Genomic DNA, 25,573 nt, shown 5'->3' with positions numbered 1-25,573 from the left:
CTGGCATTTTGGTTAATCTTGCCCAGCACGGCCTGAGAGACAGGATTTACTTAAATTTTAAAGGTTTACATCTGGACAAGTTATCCTGAACTGTCTTCATAACTGGAGGAGACACAGAGTTTTCAAATGAGACAAAACTACACCTTTACTGGAGCAAAGCTGAACTCTTTGCAACATTCTACAGCAAGAGCTTTTATAGCTTAGCTACATGATGTTCTCACCTAGTGAGGACATCTCCTTAAAGCCAAGATAAATCACGTTGTAAACAATGTCTTTCTTTCCATTGACTACAAAGGAATCGTGGTTGACTAGCTTGAATGCAAACTAGCTCAAAAGAATTTAATTCTGGAAACCTATCGAAGACAGCAAGGGCATCCATTTACTATCTTGGAAGGAGAAAACTACTTCATATATCTTCTGTCATGCTTCAGTTATGTATTTTAAAAAACAAACCACAAAGGCTTGCCTAAGTCTTCAACAAAGCACGCAATGGATGACAAATGAACGTTATGCAAGCAATTGTGTGTTCCTTCCCTTTCCTAACCTTCGAGTCTTGGGCATGTCACAATAATGTTCTTGCATCGTATCTATAAGCCCACTGCAAAACCACTGATTCCTCTTACACTAAAGGAGAAAATTATTACTGTGGATAGAGCAAAGAATCACAGAGAAGGGAACATGTGCTTGCACAACGTTTTGCTGGATCTCAGAGGAATATCAGGAACTGTGAATCTCAACGTCACCCTCAACGAGGAGAATAGCTTAGTGGTACCAAACAGTAATGGCAAGAACAATGATTAGAACTACTGTTTCTGAAGGCTGTGCAACTGAGCAGGTGACATACCTGTCCGCCATGCTGGAGGCTTGCTAACAGATTTTCCTCTGTCCACAGAACAGACCGGAAGCAACAAAAAGCCAACATTATGAATTTCTAAATTCTGGTTCAGGCTGTTACTGTATACAACTCAAAACTAAGCACAATCAACCTTTAACTTTCAGGCAAAGGTATCATTCTTAAGGAAGTGCAACAGCAGACTCCGCTGGCCTCATGCGTTTCTTTCCATCTGGGGATGGAAGGGATCCAACCCTTTTATGAGGTTTATTCCAAAGCTCTGAATACGGTATGAATATGGTAAACTTCAGGCATTATCCTATAAATCAACAGCCAACTCAAAATGAAAGTCCCAAATGATAAAAGCTAGAGCATCAGCAACAAAGCTTTAGAGAAGCACTATAAACTGCCCAGGCTGATCTGCCCATAGGCATAGGAGAAAACAACATCTATAAGACTTATGAGCAAGAAACCCATTGTACTTAATAATTACCACGTTCCCAGATCTGTAAGACACACTTATGTACCTTTGGCAACGTTGGCTCCAAGGTGTTTTTAAAATCTCATTCCAGTTTACAGAGTATCTATGAATTTCCAGCTCATTTTCACTTCCAGTTACTACTACTCAATTGTGTTCTTGCCTGATCTATAACTTATGTTAAAACATACGGTGGTATATTTGTTAAAAATTCCCTGAAAAAATCCATTCCCCGAATCAATTCTAAACAGCTTCAGACCTGAGATCAGAAAGGGATGGGGCAGTAGGGGAGCAGAACCTAACAGTGTTTAGGGACACTTGGTGGGTGGAGGGTGGCATTCTTTTGGTTTTTATCTTTTGTACAGCCAACTGAAGCAGCCAACATTTATTTAGAGATAGTTTATGAAGTGAAAATTCCATAAATTGTAATGGAAAGACAATTTAATCTTAGCTCCAGATACTGAAATGCTCAATATACATTTGGAAAAAAAAAAAAAAACCCACCAAAAAACCAAAACAACACGACTTCATAAAAGTTATTATGAAATACTTTGGAGAAAGATTTAGGAAAAATACTGCACATGCATTTAGTAGGAATCCCCAGTGGTTGTCTCATTTACCTCATTACACACATGCACGCACACACACTGAGTGTTAATTGCACTCCAAAAGAAATCTGCAGGCACAGACTGCAAGAAATGATATGGGTCCTTCCCCTCATTCCCTCCCCCTGACGGACGCCTACTTTTCTTCTAAAAATTCCCCACAGAAGAAGAGAGTGCTAATTGTAGCTATCACAAAGTGTTTTTCCATCACCACAGAAATTTAATTCCTAAATTTGAGTCCATGCACACGCAGAGGCAGAGACTGAGTTGAGGTAGGAGTGATGACGGATCCCTGCAGCAATTCATTCTAGAGGGGAAAATTTAAATACACATCAAGCGCATAATCCCACAATTGGCAGATCCACTTCACAATCTTGAAATGCTTATTTTCAGGCTCTTAAAGCTAACTGATGCAAGCCCTTCCTGTGAGAACATGGTGTAGCTCAGGCACTTGTCTCGCATACCACAGAGCTACCACAAAACGTGTTGCTGTATCCGTTAATGGTACAGCATCATCTGCAGTATCAAAAGGGTGAAAGAAAAGTGTAAGAGCAATCAGGACCTTGAAAAACTTCTCAGTGAACTGGCTTTAAAAAAAAACAAAAACAAAAAACTGTGGAACTGTCACAGGACGGAGATGTTAATTCAGAAGAAATTGGACAAAGAATGATGAGCCCAGAGAGAGCGTGTTTGTTCTCCATGAGAGCTGAAAGAAACTGGTTTTAGCTGATCACCACAGAATAAATCTCCCATTACCAGCTCATCTCACTGAGGAGCAGACACCAGGCTCCAGCAATGAGCCCAGCACAGACACACAAGCACTGAAACTGATCTCAGGCTATGGGACTGCGCCAACTGTGGCAATACCAAAATAAGAGGCTGTCCACTGGAAAGGGACAGATCCAAACCGCTTCTCCAGCACCAACCACTCCCAACTACGAGGAGACAAACAGTTATTGCTTGAATTCCTGTAGGAAGGAGAAAGGCAGTCTGTACTGATGGAAATGGCACTTTTCTCACTATACTCCCCTATGAGGCGGACCATGGGAATCAATGATCTGCACACCTGCATAGCATTGACAAGCAGCCACCGAGGTGTAAATGCAAGATCCAGCTTTGTGCTTCCATCCGACTGTCACAGCCACTCACAGCACCTCAGCAGCAGCAAGCTGTAGGGGGAGCACAGTGGGTGATGCTGATGCTGCAATGCTGATGCAGGTTACCAGGAGGAAGCGTTCTGCCAGCAGAGACATGTGCTCACACTTGGCTTCAAGCACCTTTATTCTAGAAAAATAGTTGTCTGCTTTCACCACCTCTCCTTAAACACTATTCTAAACTGAAAGTGGAACCGTACTTCTTCCAACCACAGCAGAAATTTAGGTTGCTTAATAATTTTTTCTTTAAAAAAAAAAAAAAAAGGGCGAGCTGTGAAGAAACCATCCCACAAATTATGGGAACTGTGGCATAGCAAGGGAAGGAGGAGCTTCTAATGACCTCCAGCAAACAAACAATATGTATGCATCCTCTCACTGAAAAATGCGTCATGCTGCTAAATGAATATTCCTCTGCAAACATCATTTGACAGGAATCCCTGTCTAAAAGGGATTTCATGCAGCCAAGGTGACAAAAAGAAGACAAGAAGACACATCCGGAGTTACAAGGAGTTGAGTAACGTAAACCAGCACAAAGTAAAGACAGCCTTGAATCTAGAAGAAAAATACTGCTTGGTTCTCTGTATGTAAAGGTAATACTCCAGTGTAGAAGAACCTACAAAACAGCCATTGATCTGAGCGTCAGAACTGTAAAACAAATCCCAGTTATGTAAAATAAAGTTAAAATAAAAAGAGGGAGGAAAATAAATCAGTGTAAAATTTATGTATGACACTATATACACAACCACAGCTGTGGCAGCGCTTGCAATCATATACATTTATACCAATTAATTGCTTCATCTCAGCCTAAAACCTCTGCTGTGTGTTGGAGAAAACCACCTCAGCTTCACAGAGGAAAAGCCTCAGACCTGCTGCAGAGCACCTTATCCCAACTGTTTCTGAGGATTACCTTTCATACCCATAGGTAAAAACTGTGAACCAACATTTACACATAATCTACTGATTCTTTTACAAATTGCTGCCTAATACTGGCTAGTAAAACTCCTTTAAAAAGGAAACATCAAAGTCCATGCCACCTTTGAACAGGTGGACTTTCTGTTATTGTAACTACTCACAGGAGAAAATACTATCATGACTGTCAGAGAAAGGAATTAGTTTTGTGTTAAGACTTTTTGTGGAATTTCATGGCATTCAGATTTTACAGAGCTGCTCAACCACAGCTGAGAAATGCTAGAAGTCAGAATTACCAGAATGTACCAACACCACTGGTTTTACAGTCAGAGACTTCTTTGCAAAGGTGAGGAATATCAGCAAACCCCCTGGTTTCATAAGGGGAAGGTACAGATAGTTTAGTTCTCAAAACTCTTCCAAGCTAAACTCAAACTTTGGATTTGACGTTAACAAATCAATAACAGACTTTAAAGAGCCTTGTCTGGGACTTTTATGTGAGAGCCACTTATTGTAACAGAAGACTATTTTAGCAGCTTGAAGATAACAATCTTTCTCTGAAAGAAGATACTTCCAAGGACTCCCTGTTTACAAACAAGAAGGAGTTTTCAAAAGAGAACATCTCCCATACTCACAAGAGGAGAAAAAAAAAAACGATTATACAACTGGCTGGTTGAGGATCTTCACTTACTTAAAGCACTTAAAAGAAAAAGGAGTTCCTTTGAAAATTCATCTCCAAATGTGGGTTGCAGAGTCAGCTTTTTGAAGATTAAACAACTTTACAAAGAAGGAAATAATATGGTAGAGATTAAAGTTCAATTTCTATTTCATTTGTTTGACTTTGGGACCTTTCATGCTTTGGCTACACAAAATTTGGCATTAATCTGAAAGCTAATATCATTTTACTCCATCCAAACTCAGTGGAGCAAGAAATGGTCACTGATGGAGACCACGACACATGCAGACTGGTAGATAGATACAGATCTTTTCTTTTGTTCAGACAAAGCATACATACCCTTAAATCTGGAGAAAAGTTGTCTGCTGAGGTGGAGACCGAGTCTGATGATACAAGAGAGGCAGATTTTGTATGAGCAGAATGGTCCGACTGAGAAGTGGATGCACTGAAAAGAGAAATACCACACTATCAAAATGGTGCTCAGGACTGCTTAGAAGCCTACAAATAAGGCCACTCAATTGCAGCTGTATCAGGCAACTTTCCCTGGTTTCCACCCTTTCCATTCTCAGTTATTTAGTCCTCAGCAGTGGTTTCAGAGAACCTGTTTTGCCTTCCGTTACTACGGATCACAAAAGCACACGCAATTCATTACCAAATCACAGCTCAGACACAGCCAACGTTGTCACGAACACAAACCTGATCAAATCCTAAATCAACGAAACGAAGGGCCTCCATTTCAGGCTTTCAGATGGGAGAAATTAGCACGCTGCAACTTGATGAAAACAGACAGGATCCTGAATGCACGCCAGCACAACTCCAACCACAGCTTTACAATGGTGGAATGAATTCAGAATAAAAACCTCTTTCCACCGCACGGAACTTTCCTCTTTCAGGTGTAAGCACAGCCCCAGGAGAACGAAGAAGAGCCTCCCAGCATACCTCTCTGGTGACACAAAGTGTGATTTGCTAAAAACAAAGCAAAACAGCTATCATTTTTTCGACCCGGTTTTTCTAGGACAGCTGTAAGCAATTAAAATAAGCTCATTTTATGACATTTTCAAGCTGCAAGCTTTTCTAGAATCGTAATTGCTTGAAATTAGCATTTGATAATAATGCTTTTAAAGCCCCACGGGACTGCAAAGAAAGACTTCTGTGGTGCAAAGTTCTGCCGTGGCACAACAGCAAACGCTACCTGGAGCAGCTCATTCCCACACTCTCAGTGACCCCAGAAAGGTTTCACCTGGGTGATACAGCACCCTTAAAGAGCAGCTACCTCACCAAGGCAGAAAACCCACAGGAGCATTATGTTATTGGCTGTATTAATTAGTCATTTGACAACCTTCAAACAGCTTTATCTGAGCCTCCAAAGAGCCTGGAGATCTGTTAATTGTCTGAAAATTGTTTTGCTGCTTAACTGCTGCTAAACAGCCACTGAAAGGCCAGAATGTTCCAGTTTTATTTCTATTCTTCGAGGTTTGGCAAAACTTTAGGCAGGCAGTGTTAAAAACACGAGGTGCTATGGTAAAGTTGGGCTCTTGCTGGGAGTCACTCCTCTCTTTCCAAGGATTAAAGAGCACTGGCAACTTTTTAATTCTATGATGAAGAAACTTTGAAGTTTTGGGTACAGCAAGAAACCATTTAACTAAATGATACCATTGTGCCAACTGAATAGCACGATTCCACTGAATGCATTTATTGTACACAGTTCACCAGCTAACCGTTCTGCTTCCAACTCACTTAACTCTTCGAGTTTACCACGATGTTACTTTTTGGAGGGACAGACAGAAAATAATCCCATGCTGAAGTAACAAGAACCAACTCAACAAAGCCACCTGTTCTTACAGTCCCAAGGGCCTCCCAGATACACAGAATGTGCAAATAGTTCCACATTAGAAGCAAACTGGTAGGACTACACTGCTGCCGAGTGCTGGTCATGCTCCTACTCTCTCCTTCCTCTCCTCAATTGGGACTGCACTCCACTGCCATGCATTCCCATTGCAAACATCAGGATGTGCGGTTTGATTTGTTGATCTGCAGGGGCAGCAAACGACTGCTAAACACAAAGAAAGTCTTCTGCTGGATCACAGGGCTGACTGGATTCATTACATGGCCACATAAAACAGAGGCAGAGCACGGGAGAAGAAGAGAATCTGTATCTGGAGATGATGAGGAGGGCTGAAAACACTTCAGCGTGCAGCAGCCCGCAGGCATGCTGAATGAGGCTTAGCCCTAAACCACATCATTACACTGCTTTACTTAAACCAGCTCAGAGCCCTGGATGCATTCCCTCAAAACTCATTTCAGTCTGCTCCCTGTATGTTCAGTCTTTACCTTCCGAGCGTTCTGTACAGCAACTGTATAGCTGATTGAGGTTTAATGTTGTGTTAAAATCACCCCATCTAATCATTCCACAGCGCAGCACTGCCTTACTGTGCAGCAGCCCATATGGGGATGGCACTAACAGTTTTCAGCTGAGAGTCAGCAGCTCTGCCTCGGTCCCACAAAGTCAGCTCCAGGTGGGGCAACCAAAGCTTCAGCAGAAACCTCTTGGTGTATTTGAACGCATTTATGATCAGTGACACAGCTCAGTGTTGACAAGTCATTTAGCACAAATGTAAATAGCAAAGCAAGGGATGTACGGGCAGCTAATCTATGCTCATGTGCCTGCATGGAGGAGGCATTTCTTTGCACTGTACAGAGCGGCTTACTTACTAACCAGCACTAAATCACTGACCACAAGAACAGTAATAGAAGCATTTGTATCAAGAATTTCATGTCCTTTCATCACAGAAAATGAAGCTGGAAAGGCCTTTCATGAGTAGTGGTAGTCTCTCCCTCTGCCCCCAAGCTAGGACAAGCTACGCCCAAGCAATCCCTGCAGCCTGCCCACCTAACCTGCTCATCGCTGCTCCCAGACAGGGAAAGCACTAGCAGAAAGAATCAAAATCCAATTCTGCTTGCACAGCTTGTCTGCCCTTCTGCATCCCCAGCCTTTACCAAATAAACAAGCAGTGATTATCTAGCCATAATAGACCAGAATTTGTTATGATATTGTTAGTTAATTTTACTTCAGCAGGCTGAGGGACCAACTGCTTTGTGCAGGGAAAAAAAACCAACAGACAACTGTCTAAGTGTTCTGTGTTTGTCGATCATGCCTGGCTTCAAGTGGGTTTCAATGAAGCAAAGCATTAGCATTTTAGAAAGGAATTTTCAGAGGCTTCCAGCACCAGAGCCCCTGTGTTCCTGTGGCAGCCACCAGCAGCAATGTCACCTCCTGTGACACTGGGGACAGCTTTGGGAAGCGCTGCTTGCACACACGTGAGCAATACCACTCAGTATGCACAGGTTGCACTTGTTAGGCTGGTTGCCTCTGTGCTCATCAGTCACTCACAAAGAGCTGTGACGGAGGAAGGTGTGGGGTACTGAACTACTGCTGCTGCTTCGCCACTCCCTCCTGCCACACGCAGGCAGCTTGCATGGCTCCAGTTCCACTGCTCAGCCAAGTGATTAACCTGATGTCCCTGCAGGTACGTGAAAAGTCTTTTTTAGTTTCAGTGGTTTAATAAACACAGAGTTCTCCCTACTGTCAATGCAAAAAAAAAAAAAAAAAAAAGACCTTCAAGCCATGCAGCTTCATGTGTCTACAGGGTAGGGGAAGGAGAGGGCGCTGGCGCTGCTATGCAAGGAGCAGAGCTCCCTCCATATTTGCCATCTGCTCCTCTGCACTCAGTGCAAATCTTGCTGTCACTGCAGTTTCTCCATATTAACCTAGCTTCGTCCAATGCAAAGTTAGAGCTATCTCCTAAGTCTTTTCAGCAGTGGGATGGGGTAGTACTGATGCTAGTCTAAGCTGCTGAGGATCCCTCTGAGAAATACCCCAAACACCTGACTTTCAGAAGTAAGGCAGTACAGGGCAAACCTGCGTGACAGCACAAGTATAATGGTCAGATGTTGCTACTGAGTTTGGTTACAAATCTTTGAGAACACAGGTACATGTGGCCTGATTTCAGCAAGGGTTAAAAATCACCAGAGCTGTGCTCAGGACTGCCAGCTTAAGGTCTGGTTTAATGCAACTCAGTAGATAGTAGCAGGACGAGGGGGAACGGTTTAAAACTAAAAGTGGGGAGATTTAGGTTAGATGTCAGGGGGAAATATTTCACCGAAAGGGTGGTGAGGCCCTGGCACAGGCTATCCAGAGATGTGTGGGGGCCCCATCCCTGGAGGTGCTCAAGGCCAGGATGGATGGGCCCTGGGCAGCCTGAGCTGGTGGGTGGCAACCAGCCCATGGCAGGGGCTTAGAACTGGATGATCTTTGAGGTCTCTTCCAACCCAAGCCATTCTATGACTCATTCTATGATTCATTCTAAATGATTATCATCTCTGAGCCTCACTAAGGTTCTAGGAAACAGTATTTATTCAAGTTCACAAAGTACTTTAAGTTCTCCCTCCAGGAAAGCAACAGAGCACAGGTGCTTCAGAGCTGACCTGTGAAGAACAGGGACCTCCAGGAGCAGTTCTCTTCCTGTGCTGCACAGGCAGCTCCACAGCACCCATTCTGACGTCTGTGTTAATTATCACAACAGATCCTTACAACAGAAAAACTCCACAGAGAAGTATCTTGCCCCTGTTGCTGCTATTCCCACTTCTCCTTCTTTGCTCCCCGAGAAGCAGCAGAAAACAGGGTTAGGATGCAATTAGCACTGATACATGTCTTTCAACTTAGTAATTATTGTTTAAATGTATTTTTATGGCCAGATTCTGAATGATAAATGAGTCTAAATGAGATCTGTCAGCACAATTGTCTCATACAGTGTCTGCACGCAGCATTAACCCCTTGGCTATATGGAATACATATATGCAACTAATATGAGAATTAAAACGGAAAACAAGCATAATGACTCAACTCTTGATAAAGCCTTCATTGTTATTATTAGGACCAACCCACAACACGCCAGGTGGTTTTCAAGCATAACTCAGACAGATGCCCTCTGGTGATTCTTGTTCAGACAACTGAAAGGTATTGCAGCCTCCATAGCAGAACTGAAGGAATGCCAGCATGCTTCGCTTAAACCATCAACAAAGATGTAAAGAAACTACAAACAGAAGTGTCTGAGACACGCAAACTTATCCTGTTACACTATGAAGGTGCAGGGAAATATGGTGGGAGAAAGCAGTGGTAAAGTCTGAGGTCACTTCAAAAAGTATCATCGAACAGTCAGAGCCATCTGAGGCAATCTCTGCCCTCCGACCCTTTTAATTCAAGTAACATGGTGTATAAAACTGAAAAGGAAAAGAAAAACTTGTTGCTATTCCCTTTGCCATTACGTAAGTGTGAATATGCAGTTACTGCTTTCCTAGAGCAGATAAGCAACAACTTTTCACAGAAATAAAAACACCTATACAGCAATTTGACAACATGAGGGTCCAAGAGCAGCCCCAGAGAATTCAGGTTAGGTAGGAGGCAAGCATGGAGATGCAAGGGAACAGCCAGAACCGAAGAGTGGAAATCCAAAGCCAAGCTTAAGGGCAGCCTCTTCTCCCAAGTTGTGTGACACAAGAAGAAAAGCAAGACAGCCCATTTCACTTACAGACCAAAACTGCACAACTTCTGGCAAAACACTAAGCAAAGGTCACGGTATTACCATGATTCAGATGAACCTTCCCTCCCTGTACCTGCTGAGAATCACTATTTCCAAGAAAGCACCTTAGGAGGCCTGCCTCTCTCTGTTCAGCAAGAATATCAGAATTCCATATAAATACACCTTCCTAAAGACAAGAAACGACCCTGTGCAAAAAGGCACTGAGTAGCAACTCTCCAAAAATCTACCCACAGTTAATTTTTTACACAGTTAACACAGGTTCCTAAAGTTCTTATCCTAAATCTACGACTGAGAACCTGTGTATGAGGTTAACATCCAGAACGCTCAGAAAACCTGATGAGACAGAAGGAAAACACACCTCTGGAAAACATGGCATTCTCATTTAACACCATACACGTAGGGCTTTGGGACGGGTTTTTCTTTGATTTTTATTTTATTTATTTTTTTACACCAGTGTCTGAAAATACTAACCTGGCTCACTCCTATAAGTAACACAACTGAAATGCAGTCACAGATGATAGAGTCAGCTCTCCAGCGCCTTCTTTATGAATATTCCTTCCCTGCCGCTATAAGTAGCTGCTTCTTTGCTTGCAAAGGTGTGCCAATTACTCAGATGCTAATTGGCATCAGCTGCTCATACAATTTCTTCTCTACCAAACCGTATATTTTGTTTCAATAGTCACTGAAATGACATGGAAAACAGGTGATAAAACGCGCCACTGTGCAATACAGTTTGAGCCGTAAAGGTCATAAATGAGAAAAGCACTGCAGAGTGCAAATTTCCATTTCCTCTCTTCCTGTTTTTGTAAAACTTTCTCATTATGTACATTCCCAAGAATTAATCAAAGTGGAAACTGCAAATTAATGTTGACTACTGGCAAATACAATTTCATTTGGAAGCTTTGGATGCCAAGAGAACAGGATCCAAAACGTTCAGATTTACAGCACGACCATAAGTAGGAGCACCTGTAGTACTTGGACACTCTTTGAATAAAGCATAATTATCCAGAGTTATCGAGCGCTCCCTGCGCACTTCCCAAATTCAAGCTGGCAATTTTCTCTCTTCAATACTTCCAACGCTCCTGCTTCTTTCAGAGAAATACTGAAGAACCTTTTGGGTCACATCAGAGCAAACAGGAGACAAAGCGATGTTTGTTTCCCATGAATATCACTTTGTCCTAGCTGGTACTGCCCGATCTGGCCTGGGAAATCCAGCTGTCGCCCACATCAGGGCTCCCATTTCCAGCAGCTCTCTGTGGCTCTAGGGATGCAATGCAGCCCTACAGTCCTTTCTGGTACACAGATCCTAAGGTACTCACGTGTCCCTTGCTCCCCCTTGTCCAGAGAAGGGCTTACAGCACGGCTGGTGTCTGACCGACCTGGGGCCTCGAAGCAGGAGCCGGGCATTCTGTGCTGGCTTCTGCTCTGCCACAGCCACAACAAACTCTGCAGCTGTAAATTAAGTTTTAGAGTCTTTTCCCTCTGTCTGTCCCAAGACAGGAATCCTGCTGGGCTCAGCACTGCACAACTGGCATTTCTTCTCCTGAAGAGCTTACATGGATGGAGAAAGGAGCAGCATCTCCAGAAAGCAGGGACTCGATCTTAATTTTTCACAGAGAGGTTCACTGTAACTTCTGTACCAAAAGAAACTACCTACAGCATACGCAAGATGCACTCCTACTCTCCCAGAACACACAGAACACTCTTTTCAGGCATCCTGGATACACAGCTGCTACACTTGAGAGCTGCATGAAAATCACAATCTTTCTAAACATTTAAATATCCCACCTCACCTCTGCTTGACCTGTCGCTATCTCAGAGACAGATGAAAACCACAAACAAATACGTTCTCGCAGGAAAGAAGAGAACCAACTCCAGGCTTCCTCTGGCATTGCGGAGAGGCAGACAGTTACACAATATAATAACGTACACTTGCCATTCAAAAGGGTTGGCTGTCAGAGCTTAACATCATCTTAAAAAGAAGCCATTTCAGTAAACAAATCATCCTGCATGTGCGTGACAGACCTAAAATAGCCCCCCATGCCACTTGCCTGAATGGAAAAGATTCACTTCTGTTGCCAAGCAAACCCAGGTCTCAGTCTGACTTCATGTTCCAAGGAAAGAAAATGTCTTTTTTTTTTTTTTTTTAAGTTGATCCTTAAAGTAGCATCCTTAGCTGAATATATGGTACATGTTTTCCCATGAGCCATGAAGAGAATGTCCTATGTTTTGACCGTGAACAAGCTTTTCTAGGAATGCAAATTCTGCTCTCAGAAGTTACACAATGGACTACAGTGTCACAAGTGCTGTTCATGCTCCATTAGTCATTCTTTTATTATTTTTTTTAACAGAAATTCACAAAAGGCCTGCAGTGTGTGTAGAGCACTTGCTAAACAATACGCTGATTGTCTAAAATATTTGCAAGATTCCAGGAATAGAAAGCCAACACCCAAAACCAAACCAATATGCAGCACGTAATTAATAACAGCAAGCAGCTCACAGTATCATGCTTTCATGAGTCAAACACCCCAGAAGGTAAAAACAGGAAGAACAGCAGCAATCGGAGGCCTGAACCGACATATCCTGATCAGCATGTGGAAGATAACTACAACATTATCTGTATGCACAACAGGAGCAAAAGTGGCGTTGGGTTTCTAAGAAGCTCCAGGCCGGTATGGGGTGGTACTCCGCTACAGGGAAGGAAACAGAAGGGAAAGAAGTTTTTTTCAAAGAAATATTAAACTTTTGCCGGAACTGACATCATACCTCTGTTTCACCAGCTTCAGAGCCCAAAATCAGCTACTACTGCACTTGTGGCATTAACAGCTGTCTGACAGCATTTTTCTCCTTCTAACACAGGATATTCTACCATTCCATTATTCTATTCTTAGGTTAGATATTAGGAGGAAGTTTCAACACCCTCTGGGGAACACCCCAGAGGGTGTTGACACACTGGAACAGGTTTCCCAAGGAGGCTGTGGATGCCCCATCCCTGGAGGCATTCAAGGCCAGGCTGGATGTGGCTCTGGGCAGCCTGGTCTGGTGGTTGGTGACCCTGCACATAGCAGGGGGGGTTGAAACTCAATGGTCATTGTGGTTCTTTTCAACCCAGGCCATTCTGTGATTACAATTCTATGATCCCAGTGGATCTGTTTGAACTTGAAATATTCTAGGATTCTAGGATTCCACATCTCCAGGACATCCAGGCTGCAGTCTCTCAGGCCATGACAGATCAGCATTTGTCCCCACTCACAGCTCTCCTTTTGACCAGCTCAAACACTGCCTGGGCAGCCCACAGCCACAGTCCTCCTGATGCTGTACGACCTTCACTAGCAAAAAGGCAACTCAGGAGTCCAAATCCAGCAGGTCGAGGGAGATGATTCTGCCCCTCTACTCTCCTCTTATAAGACCCCACCTGGAGTACTGCAGACAGCTCTGGAGCTCCCAACACAGGAAGGACATGGAACCACTGGAGCAGGTCTAGAGGGGGGCCATGAAGATGAACAGAGGACTGGAACACCTCCCCTATGGGGACAGGCTGAGAGAGCTGGGATTATTCAGCCTGGAGAAGAAAAGTCTCTAGAGGGACCTTACAGTGTCCTTCCAGAACCTGAATGGGGCCTACAGGAAAGCTGGGGAGGGACTTTTTATAAGGACAGGGAGCGACAGGATGAGGGGAAATGGCTTTAAACTGGAAGAGGGTAGATGTAGACTAGATATCGGGAAGAAATTCTTTACTGTGAGGGTGGTGAGATACTGGAACAGGCTGCCCAGTGAGGTTGTGGATGCCCCCTCACTGGAGGCACTGAAGGCCAGGCTGGATGGGGCTGTGAGCAACCTGGTCTAGAGGAAGGTGTCCCTGCCTACAGCAAGGGTTTGGAACTGGATGGTCTTAAAGGTCCCTTCCATCCCAAACCATTTTACGATTCTGTGATTTCCTGGTGCTACAAGACTAACAGTGGAATATGACAATTCCAGGATTCAGGATATTTTGTGCAGAGAAGAGCTCTGGACAGTGTTACTATCTCCTACATGTGAATACAGACAACAGTCATTATGGAAATCCTAAACACAATTCAAAACCACTCCTGCTATTTACGGTATTTACTATATAAGCTTCCACCTCCTTCCTTTGAAGTACATTAAATCAGAGTAAAACATGCAAGTAGGAAATGTCCAAGTTCTTGATGCAAATTCAGGCAGTCCCATGCTAAGCTGCAATAACAACAATAAGAGTCTGAGAGCAAAGAGAAACAGAAGAAGAGAAAACAGCATATGTCCTCATATATTTTGTTTGCTTGTTTTAAAATGCTGTATTTTTTTTTGTTTGTTTTTAATAAACATACTAACTTGATCAAGAAATAGAAATAATACCTGTATGAGAAGGTACTTACCTTAGGACAGGAAGGAAATATGGATAAAAAGACAGATTTATTTTACTACGTGTATTCTGACAGTGCCTTCGTCTCTATCTACAAACTAAGAGCTGGTTATGTATGGTTTAAACAGTATATGTATACTTCCCACTGTTCATGTGCTGTCTCATTTCTTCTTTGGATTCTTTTTTATCTCCCTGTTTAAAAAACACCTTAGTAAGAAAGCAACATGTATTGTTAAATGTTCTGATTTTCTTTCAAACACAAACCACACCAACCCCCTCACCCTAATAAACCAAACACCCACAGGAATTAAAAATACCAGCAATTTACTCATCAATGACAGGAGTTGTTCCCATACTGCAAATAATCAGAAGGAGGAAAGAACATATAAATACAGCCAATCTGAAGAGTCATGTATCACCTAGCAAAAATGAGGTGGCATAACACCTTGATATGCTTTCAAAGACACTTTAAAACAGCATGCTTGGCCACAGTTAGCTCAAAAAAAGGATTTGGAACAACAATATTCTGTCAGCAACACAGCCCCTGCATGAACTTGGTCCCTGGTGGCGTCACAGAACTAAAATACTACAAGTATTCAATAACTTGGGGGGATTTATTTCCAGAAATTCAAACTAAGATAACACAGGAGGTTTTCGTAAATGTTGAGCACCTGTATTCTGTAACAATTTTCAGAGAGCCCAGCATCACTGAAGATTACAATCCTTCTAAGTCCCCACATTCCACACCAACACCTGGGTCCAAGTTTCACGAGAACTCAATCCCATTTATTCTCTAAATAGAAAGCCTCGTTTCCTATGGGCTCAGCAGCTATCAACTCCTCTTACAGTCCAGATTAGCCAAAGTGCACTGCATGCTCACCCCCCCGACTAGTCATACATAGGTACACACTGAAAACAAAGGTCATACATCTTACAATGATACAAGACATGAAAAGTTTACATGCTAATCTATTTCTGTACATCAGTTCCAGAGCATCTTAAATGTGGTTTTATCTTCTGTGATCAGCCACTAGCCACAGCCTAAGAGCCTTCTTCCTAAGACTCGTAGAAGTCAGTGTATGCAAAGATCTGAGTAACTCGATGGGTAGGAACAACCAAGGCTGGACAGGTTCAGCTCCTTCTGGTGCATGCTATAGGTGTCTGTGTACCCAATTACTCAACTGAAATCAAGTCAAGGAAGTCTAGAAAATGATTCAGCAGGCATCTGTTTTTGCTCAGCTGAGTTATTAGTGAAGTGTACTGACCCTTAAGGGCAGGGTGGTTTTCGGTACCTACTAGGAGAGATAAGGGAATCCAAACTAGATCCCTCTCTAGTTTCCAGAAGATGAGTGTCACAGGGCAGAGAAGTTAGCATATGCTTTGTTTTCAATAGAACAAAGCCTTTTGCAGGCACCAGAGAAAGTACAGGAAAAGAAAGAAATGCAAAAAAATGGAAGATAAAAGGTTATATATTTCTATATTTCTCCAACTCGACAGAAGTCTGATTCAAGAGAAGTTTCCACATGTTCATGACATCTTTCTCATTAAGGTATTTCCTTATGTTGAAAACAAAACAAGCATTTTCATTAATGGAAAAAGTGACACAGACACCCTTGCCATGTCCACCTTTGCTTAAATGCAAAATGTGATATTACTTATTACTTCTACTCCTCTGACAAATGCAGTTAAAATTGTCCAAAGAAACTAACAGTGAACAAAGTAGACAGATATATACTGATACATGAGGAAACGTGGCTACATGAGAAAACCAGGCTATAAATCTCTGCTCTCTTTTCAGTTGCCAACAGATTTGGCTAACATGGAAAAGAGGAAGAACGTGAGTTGATAGCTCCTTCCTTTTTCAGAGTGGAGAACAAGCCAAATTCAGTATGCTTTTTGACCCTTATGCAAGATGGGGAGGGAGTTCTGTGTAGGTGTTCACATTTGAATTACTGTAGGCTCTCCTTGCTGTTGCTGGGGAGAAACTGAGATGAATCACTTCATTCCCATTGTCGACAAAAAGAAATCCAGAGAATGGCACAGATGTGCATCAGAGAGGTCTGCAGCGAGATGAGAAAGTTTATCCAGGAGGTCTGTATTTTTCCTCATGAGAGATGAAAGCAGAAGGTGGAATACATAACAGAACATTTTTGGTGTAGAACTGGAATGTCCATTACTAGAATGAAGAACATAGCTTGAATTTTCAAGAGAAGCCTACTCCAAAAGCCAACTTGGGTAAAATGGAAGCAGAGCATTCCACATACTTCTTCACCAGGGATGCTGATTGGTTTTTACTTGTTAAAGGTATCCCAATTGCTGATTTTGACAATCATCTTTGGGCAGCACATCTCTGGTAGCACAGGTTTCAGTCACTTCCCACTATCTCCAGCATCTGTGGGACAGCTCCTATAGTTATATACATAACCAACTCACTCCTTGGCTTCAGCTCATCCGCATGTAGATTTTGCTGAAATAAATGATGAGTTTGGTCCCATTCATCTCTGCAATCTTTCTCTTTGAGAAGGACTGGTATCAATCAAAATCAAAAGGACTTCTTAATATAGCAAGAATTCTTTATTCTCAGGTAAGGCAAGAGGTACAAATGAAGCTGTGGTTTAGGAGTTCAAATATTACGTAATGCACATATTAGTGTCTTTTGTGCCAGGGAAACTAACAAACAAAAACACAAACAAAAACAACTTGCACAAAAACACGTCATGTAAGACATGTGAGATACATCAAGAAATGTAAGTTGTATATTCATTCCACCAGTTAAATTTTTGGAAAGAAGAAACCATCAACATGAACCTCATTCTTCCTGGCAAAGGACTCCAGATGCTGATAACTGTGTAAGATCCACCAGGGCCAGAGTAATGCCATCAGTCTGGGACCCAGAGGCGCTGGGGAGGGGTGAAAGAAGAGGGGCTGAAACTAAAAAGCTGAGTCTGTGACAGTTTTAACTGATCACTCTTTCTTTTTCTGTAACAACTGTATCCAGACTGATAATGATTAGACTTTCAAGATTTCATTTACACTAACAATAAATTTTGGCTATATAAAGACACGTTGCCCTTTCACCAATGAACAAGATTTCAAGTGTAACAGTTTGTACCAGGACATAGGCTCTTCACATCACAATAAATTAATCCAAACAAAACTGTTGTTTTATTCTAACCAGATGTTGCCCATCTTCCCAGAATAAAGAAGAAAAAAACACCATAAGTTCGTGCTCTCTGACAGCAGAAACATGATCATACCCACACCTGATTCAGATCAAATTGAACCATTGGGTGATGTAACGTTAGTGGTTCTGGAGCCACAGCCAGAAGCCTACAGAAAGGCTAGGTCTGTCAAGTGGGAGCATTTGTGCATAGCTAGCAAGACGACTAGAATATCATTTTGAAGGGGTTATGGACTAGAAAACTACTAACAGTTTTTCTTCATTAAATACATCAGGGCTTAGAAAGCAACGGAAAAGAATTCATGGAGCAGAAAGGCAACAGAGGCAAGGAAAAGAGCTACCTTGAAATCACTGGAAAATTACTGAGTGAGAACACTGTCTGGCAAAGGAAACTACAGATGGTAGGAAAAGGAAAAACAAATACTTGAAAAGTTCCACTGATTTTCTGTTGTTGTCTTTCACAGAATTTTTCTTCAATTAGCTCCTACTTACTGGGGCTATAAAATAGCCAGATGTTTTTCAGTTAAAAATGAAGACTTGGGGTAATTACTGTGACAATGTCCTTTTTGTACCTTCCCTTTGCTGGGTTATTATCCCTAACACCTCTACGAGCGAAGCACTTCATTACTTTCCCATCAACCTTTTCTTTATGGTGGAATGGGTTTCCCATGGACAAACTACAACATTGCTTTTTTCATGTCCCCTTATATAACTACATCTTGTATATAACACCTGATCATGGCAACCTCTGGAAAGCTTCTGATGCGTTTCTAATGTATGCTGGCTATCCCCCCCCCTCCAACTAAGTTTTCAGGTAACTTAAGCTCTTTGGGGTATGGATCAGTCTCTTTTACACCACCTGATACCTTCAACACTGAAAAAAACATTAACAGTAAAGCAGGTCATCAGGAAAACGTTAACGATAAAGAAGCTGCAGGCTATTGATTCTGCTGAGCCATTCAAGAGGTGTTACGACCTCTCTAAATGTATTTCTTACCTTTGGACAAGAACAATCAAAGGGAAGAAATGCAACCATCAAAACATAAGAAATAGATAACTAAACAGTTGAAGATTGGTATTAACCTAAAAACGAAGTCAGAGCAGGAGGACAATCAGATAATACATAGGAATTGTGTCACTGACATCACTGGGTCATCCCAAGTCTTAAAATTCAGGTTCTGTAATTGTGTTCCTGCTGTAAATAGCCTGTAGTTAAGGGACTATGTGTAAGACTCAAAACTGTCTAGCAAACAGACTATTAGTCAACATAATAGCACCATCTCTCTTCAGAAAAGGCAGTGCCTGATAGGACCCCAGAGGGCCGTGTTCTCAGCCTCGCTCTATTCCTCATCAGCTGTCAGATCTGGCCTCATCTCTCCACAGCAGTTTTTCATCTCATTCTTAGACTTTCTCGCTCTTCGCTCCATCTCTCAGCAAGGAGCTGCAGCACTCTACTGCACGTCCAAGAGCTCAGTAAAACAGCCCGCCAGGCACTGGTAAAAATAGAGCAGCCCTGGCTCTCCAATGCAGAAATCTCCTCTTTCTGTATCTGTACAGCAGCTATAGCTGTGGCACCCCAAATTCTCATAAGGCCTCTAACCAATAATCCAACATTAATTAGAATACAAGAAACAGGTGAATGCCAATTGTATTTTGTATTCTCAAGTAGAAAACATACTTAAAAAAAAATAAAACGTGCACTTTCATTGAATGTTTAGAATCAGGACAAAGGAATCTGTGTGTGCCCAAAAGGGAAACTTGTATGGCTGAAGGTCCCATAAGCCAAGAGAAGCAGGAACTGAAAGGTGGATGCCAAGGACTGCTACTAAAAGCAATTCCCATATTCTTCAAAGGTCAGAGTTGCTCCTCACAAGTGCACTGCAAATAACATTCACCCAAAAAGACTCTGCAGCTTTATTTTATCAATTTTCTGCCCGAATCCTCTGCCTCTAACAACAGACTCTCCTCATTCTGCAAGTCATGTAGGCAAAACTACTCCATATCTTCACAATATACTGTACTTGAAAAAAATAATCTATCTCAGAATGGACCTTAGTTGCAAGTAAGTGTTACAAATTATCACTCACATATTAAAATTAATAATAATGAGCCTGCCTGGAGCTGCTAATTGCTTCTAGGCATAGTGTTAATTTTCTCAGATACAAGAAATCAGTTCATTATCAACACTCAGCAAGCAACATACTTGGCTTCAACAGCAACAACTCTTGAGAAATCCTGCTGCACACATAGAAGAAATCAAAAGCAAGAAGTGCTCTCAAAGTCCAGGAAGAAAAAGACAGCTACTCGCATTTTACTGAATGCCAGAACTGGCAAAACCCTTCCTTTTCAACCTCTAACTTCAATGACTCATCACAAAACAACTCCATCAGCAAATCACACACATCTGGTAGCAATGTGGTGCTAGCGAGCCCTCCTCAGCCAACAGCTTACAGATCCAACTCCTTCCAGCATCACTCTCATCTGTGGGGAAAGAATTCCTTCAACACAGCCTTAAATCAGAGCAGGTATTGACAGGACCTTATTTGAGATGAACGGAGGAGTTCATACCTCATGGAGCTATTGCTTCAACAGACCTTGCTGCACTGATTTACACAGAGCTTATGTTTTCCGAGTTATCCCTGCAAATGCTAAGGACAAGGAGCATGATTGTTTTCATATGCTTCGGCAGAAGCACAGTGCATAGGATTCACTGCGCCCACAGACCTCTACGGATGATAACTGCCAGCAGATAGGTGGTAACAAGCAGGCAGAAAGTGGTAACATCAAACATCGCTACAGTCACTCTGGCAGGAAACATCTGCCCACTGCCTTATCTCTGCCTGTCATTTTAGACTGAGGTTGAAAAATCACCAACATCTCCTGCAGCAATTTCCTTCCTGTACAATCACCTCCATGCTTCTGCACAGGCAGCACAGATTTACCTTCAGTGGACCTAGCAGAAAGGCTCCTGGCAGTTCTACTTGTCTGTCGTTCAGACTGAGCTTCAGTATTTCAGAGAATATTCGATGGAAACACACAGAGATCTGTTCATTCGGAGACTAAGACACGTAATCACAACACAAACAAAAGGCCTTATCACCTTTAATGAATGTAAATTAGACACCCACAGTTCGACATTGCCTTTTTCTTCAAGCCGGGCACTCTGCTAAAGTCACGCGTGGCGATATCTGACTCTCCTCTCACAGACAGAATGGTTATGGTAGAATTTTGCTGGCTGTTACTTGGAATTCCAAAGGTCTATATGCAGCTTCAAGTGAAAAAAAACCTCTAAAAAACATTAATTTCACAGAGAGTCTTTCCAAAGTATTACTTAGCACAGCAGAAAGGTATTTATCACTCCCCCAGAAGCCTGAGACCAGTTTTATGGATAGAAGAAGTCCATACTGCTGAATAAAGCTTGTACCTCTGTGCCCTTCTGACATAACCACAGTGCAGCTCAAAGACACCCTTAGAATCAGCGTGTTACCTTCCTCCTTCCTGCCTTGTGGCTGCTCCTGGTCTGACTCTACATACACAAGCTCCTTGTAAGCTGCTAGCTGAATGCCACAGCACCTTTCTATGAGTGGTTGGCTCATGATCACCTGTATTCCACAGAACAGGGGAAAGCTCATCCTAAATGTTGTCCTTTGGAAACCAGAAGCCAGTGCTCTGCCACCCAAAGCTACATTGCTGTATCAGCTGTATCAGCACAATGAGAAGGGCGCTTCTGCTCTTTGCTATGACCTGCTCACATGAAACCAACTCAGTCCTTCCACCCAGAGCTGAGGATATCCTGCAGCACACACAAACAGCTGTACTGGGAGCCTCAAACTTTATGGAATATTTTTATAGGTGGAACAGAAAATAGGTTACATTTGTACGGCTATTCCCATCTCTTACTCCAGGAGCAAAACCCTGCGCATTACTCAGCTCTACTGAAATATCAAAGCAACTTTCACTGTCAAATGTCACCGCTGCCACATCCCATTTGCACGACCGAATGACAAACATTCTAATACATGTTTTTTAAGGAGCTTATTCATGTGAGCAACCTTGTGGTAAACTCTACCAGGTGTGCCTTACTGAGGGGTCAGAACTTAAATACCTTTAGAAGTATGAAACTCACTGGACTTCTCAGCAGGTGCTGAAAGAATCCGAAGAACGCACTGCTAGATATATTTAACACCAGCACCATTCCAAGCACTACAGATTTTGCACATAGCAATTCAAACACAACTCACTAACGCTGCACTGTGAACCTGGGATGAGTGCCTTTCCACTCTGTTGTTGTTGTTCCTTTTTAATAAAGCAGATTCCAAAAGCTGATGACAGCACCCTCTCAGTTCACTGCACTGCTCATATCCTCCCAAAGTAAACTTTTAAAAACAAACAACCGAAAGAACCCACTTAGCACAAACACTTCGCACAGCTGCAGTCATAGGTTAACAGATCAAAGCTGTCCTACCTTATAGACCACAGTACGAAAGGGATGAAAATAAACATGTCCATACAAACATGTTTCAGTCTATTTGCTTCAGAGGCAACGTTCTGGCACACAGAATCAGACTGCACTGCAGATCTAAAAATCTCAGCTTAGTAACTGAGCACGGGATCTACAGTCCCGTTCACAGGAAAACTGATTATTTGTGTGTGGGTACCAGCAGAGCTGCAGGGAGAGCTGGTAAAAAACATTCTGAAGGTCACCAGGCATTTCTCATTACAAGAGCCTCGTTTTACTGTCTTATAATTTCACCCCAACCGTAACCATTTACACTAAAGCGCCCAACTCAATATGAACTTTTTATTTTTTTTTTAATTAACAACTGCATAGGAAAAAGGTGCATCCATTTCCAATAATCAGCCAGAGAAAAAGATAATTTGTTTGGAACACACACAAAAAAATGTGGCCAGACTTCTCTAAGTTTGAGATGTTGGAGCAGAGACTTGAAATTCTGAACGTTATTGGACAAGCTTCTTAATACCCCAAGAAAACCTTTCAAGTTGTGGCCTTTTCAGGACTTGGAGGACAGTCCTGTGCATGCTCAGCAGAGATGGATTTACTCTCTCCATCTCCCAGTGATTCCATCTGTACGGGGCATGCTGCTGAGTAAGGTTCTTCCAAGATAATCTGTGTTTCCATGACCACAGGTCCCAGTCTCTCGTACAGTGACTGACCTTCAGATGGGTCCAAGATGCCCAAGCTGATGCAGAGGGAGAAAGAGAAGTATACTGGAGAAGTGAGGAAAAAGGGAAAAGAGACCTCTAGGCATCTGGCAGGTAAACTACACTACAGAAACAGATATAGAAAACAGAAGAGTTTGATGAAGCAGACTGAAATGAAGGTAAAGGGTCACAAAGGACATGAGAAGGAAGCACTCTGGCTGCAGAGTGGGCACTGCCTGCCTGGGGGGGCACAGCAGAGAAGTCAACGTCACCCTGGGCTGGAGGAACAGGGGAAACACCAGGAGATGCAGGGAAATGACTGCCTCCTCAACTCAGCACTCATCAGAGCGCTTCTGGGATCTGCATACTGTTTCCTCCCTAAAGGTTCTGGAGGGATCTCAGGAGAGACCACTGAGAGGGCAGGGGCTGGACCACCTCCCCCATAAGGAGGGGCTGGGGGAGCTGGGTTTGGTCAGCCTGGAGCAGGGAATACTTCAAAAGGACTCACAGGCAGCCCCCAGAGGCTACGCAGAAGGTATCAAGGGGATGGACAGCCTATGGAGGATGTGCATTCTCTATCCTTGCACATTTCCAGTATGACCTGGTCTCGGAGCCATGCCAGCAGGACTGAGAGATCCTTAGGGCCCTTCGACCTGGGCACAGAGGGCAGCCAGAACGCGGCAGGACCCCTCCAGCCGCCGGGACATCGGCCCTCCTCCCTGTGCCCCACCCTCACAGCCTCAGCAAGATGTGCTTCTGAGTCACAGCATCCACACCTCTCTGATACCCTGGGAGACGCAGGAAGCCTCGCAGAGGTAATTTCCTTTCGGAAATCACCCAAGCAGCATTAAAATGTCATCAAGACTACAAAAATCAGGCTCCCCTAAAGCTGCCAGGGGACAAAACGGCACGGATTCAACAAAACTCACGACGTTCGCTCCCGTTAATAATAAGGCACGGGGCTCAGCCGCACCGAGCCCCGGGCAGCAGCGGAGCACCACGGCGGGAGAACGGCGGCACCGATGCTCTCCCCCCGCCCCGCGACGGCTCCGGGCAGCGGGAGGCCCCTCAGGCCCAGCCCTGCGGAGCAGGAGCTGCCCGCGGGGGGCGATGGCGCGGCGGCGGCCGTTACCTGGAGAGGGAATCGCCGCTGGGCGGCCGCGCTGCCACCGCCCGCCCGGCGCCGAGGCTCTCGCAGCTGGAGCTCTCCTCCATGCCGGGCGGCGGGGCGGCCCCGGGGCGGGCGGCTGTCAGCCGAGTGCGGGGCAGCGCCCGGCGCGGCAGGAAGCGGCCATGTCGGCCCGGCGTGCCGCGCGGGGAGGGCGGGCCGAGGCGGGGCGGCACCGAGCGCCGCCGCTCCCTTTGCCGCAGCCTGCCCGCCTCCGTCTGCCCGCAGCCCGGCGGCGCGTAGCGGAGGGCGGCGGTGAGGGAGAGGTTACGGGCGTCACCGAGCGCCCCGAGAGCCGTCGTGGAGGGAGGTGGTGGTCGTGCCCCCCCGGGGCGTGAGGGACGGGAGAGTCGGAGCTGGTGGGGGTCCCCCCTCATAACCTCCCCAGAAGCAGGGGTTGCGGCTGGCCTCTCCTCTGTGCGTCTGGATGTGACAGTCAGTGCCGACAGCAAGGGAAGCTTGTATCTTGCACCCACCTGAAGTCATCTTCCAATTTCAGTGGCACCCGGGGCAGCTAAGGCTCCTGTTGTGCTTCATTCTGTACACATAATGAAATGCAGTTGTGCTCCTGAATGCAAATCGGTGATGAGTGGTGTCAGGGTCAGCACTGGCACTGGTGCTCTTTAACATCTTCATCAATGACACTGACAGTGGGGTCGGTGCACCTTCAGTGGGTTTGCTGATGACACTCCAGAGGGATGAGATGCCATCCAGAGAGACCCAGACAGGCTCCAGCAGTGGGTCCAGGTGAACCTCATGAGGTTCTGCACCTGGGCTGTGGCAACCCCCACTATCAACACAAGCTGGGGGTGTAAGGATTGAGCACAGCCCTGTTGAAAAGGACTTGGGAGTACTGGTGGATGGCCGGCTGGGTATGAGCCAGCACTGTGCCCACACAGCTCAGAGAGCCAACTGTATCCTGTGCTACAGCCAGAGCAGCATGGCCAGTAGGGCGAGGGAGGTGATCCTGCCCCTCCGCTCTGTGCTGGACCTGAAGGTCCAGATGTGGAGTCCTCAGTTCAGGAGAGATGTGGAGCTGTTGGAATGCATCCGGAGGAGGGCCACAGAAATGATCCAAGGGATGGAACACCCCTCTGCAAGGACAGGCTGGGAGAGCTGGGGCTGTTCAGCCTGGAGAAGAGAAGGCTGCAGGGACACCTGAGAGCGGCCTTCCAGTATCTAAAGGGGGGCTGTAAGAATGAGGACAGACTCTTTAGCAGGGTTTGTGGTGATAACACAAGGGGAAATGGTTTCAAACTAAACCAAAGTAGATTTAGACTGGATATGAAGAAGTTTTTTACAAAAAAATGTAGTGAGGCACTGGCACAGGTTGCCCAGGGAGGTGGTGGATGTCCCATCTGTGGAGACACACAAGGTCAGGCTGGATGGGGCTCTGAGCACCTGATCTAGCTGTCGCTGTCCCTGTTCA

At 44.2% G+C, this 25,573-nt stretch overlaps 1 protein-coding gene across 4 annotated transcripts in view; it reads right to left on the bottom strand.

Moving 5' to 3' along the window:
- The window catches only part of MTMR2 (myotubularin related protein 2), a 58,267-nt gene extending 33,970 nt beyond the window's left edge, over window positions 1-24,297 (bottom strand). The window contains exons 1-3 of one of the 4 annotated variants that reach the window (XM_046942088.1): window positions 24,109-24,297; window positions 5,348-5,617; window positions 4,991-5,096 (exon numbers count right to left, since the gene is read on the bottom strand). Coding sequence is in view for 1 of the 4 variants with exons in the window: in XM_015279951.4 (XP_015135437.2) it covers window positions 4,991-5,096; window positions 24,109-24,191 (189 nt within the window). In the remaining 3 variants the exon portion in view is untranslated. Of the gene's footprint in view, window positions 1-4,990; window positions 5,097-5,347; window positions 5,618-10,722; window positions 11,512-24,108 lie in introns of those variants that run through there. The other 3 variants (XM_040700295.2, XM_015279951.4, XM_046942091.1) reach the window with 3 other exon arrangements.
- Between the last annotated feature and the right edge of the window lie 1,276 nt (window positions 24,298-25,573).

The sequence above is a fragment of the Gallus gallus genome, chromosome 1 (genome assembly GCF_016699485.2).
Source record: "Gallus gallus isolate bGalGal1 chromosome 1, bGalGal1.mat.broiler.GRCg7b, whole genome shotgun sequence".
NCBI lineage: Eukaryota > Metazoa > Chordata > Aves > Galliformes > Phasianidae > Gallus > Gallus gallus.
Note: the sequence above shows the minus strand (reverse complement) of the source record. Positions and strands in the feature narration are given on the sequence as shown.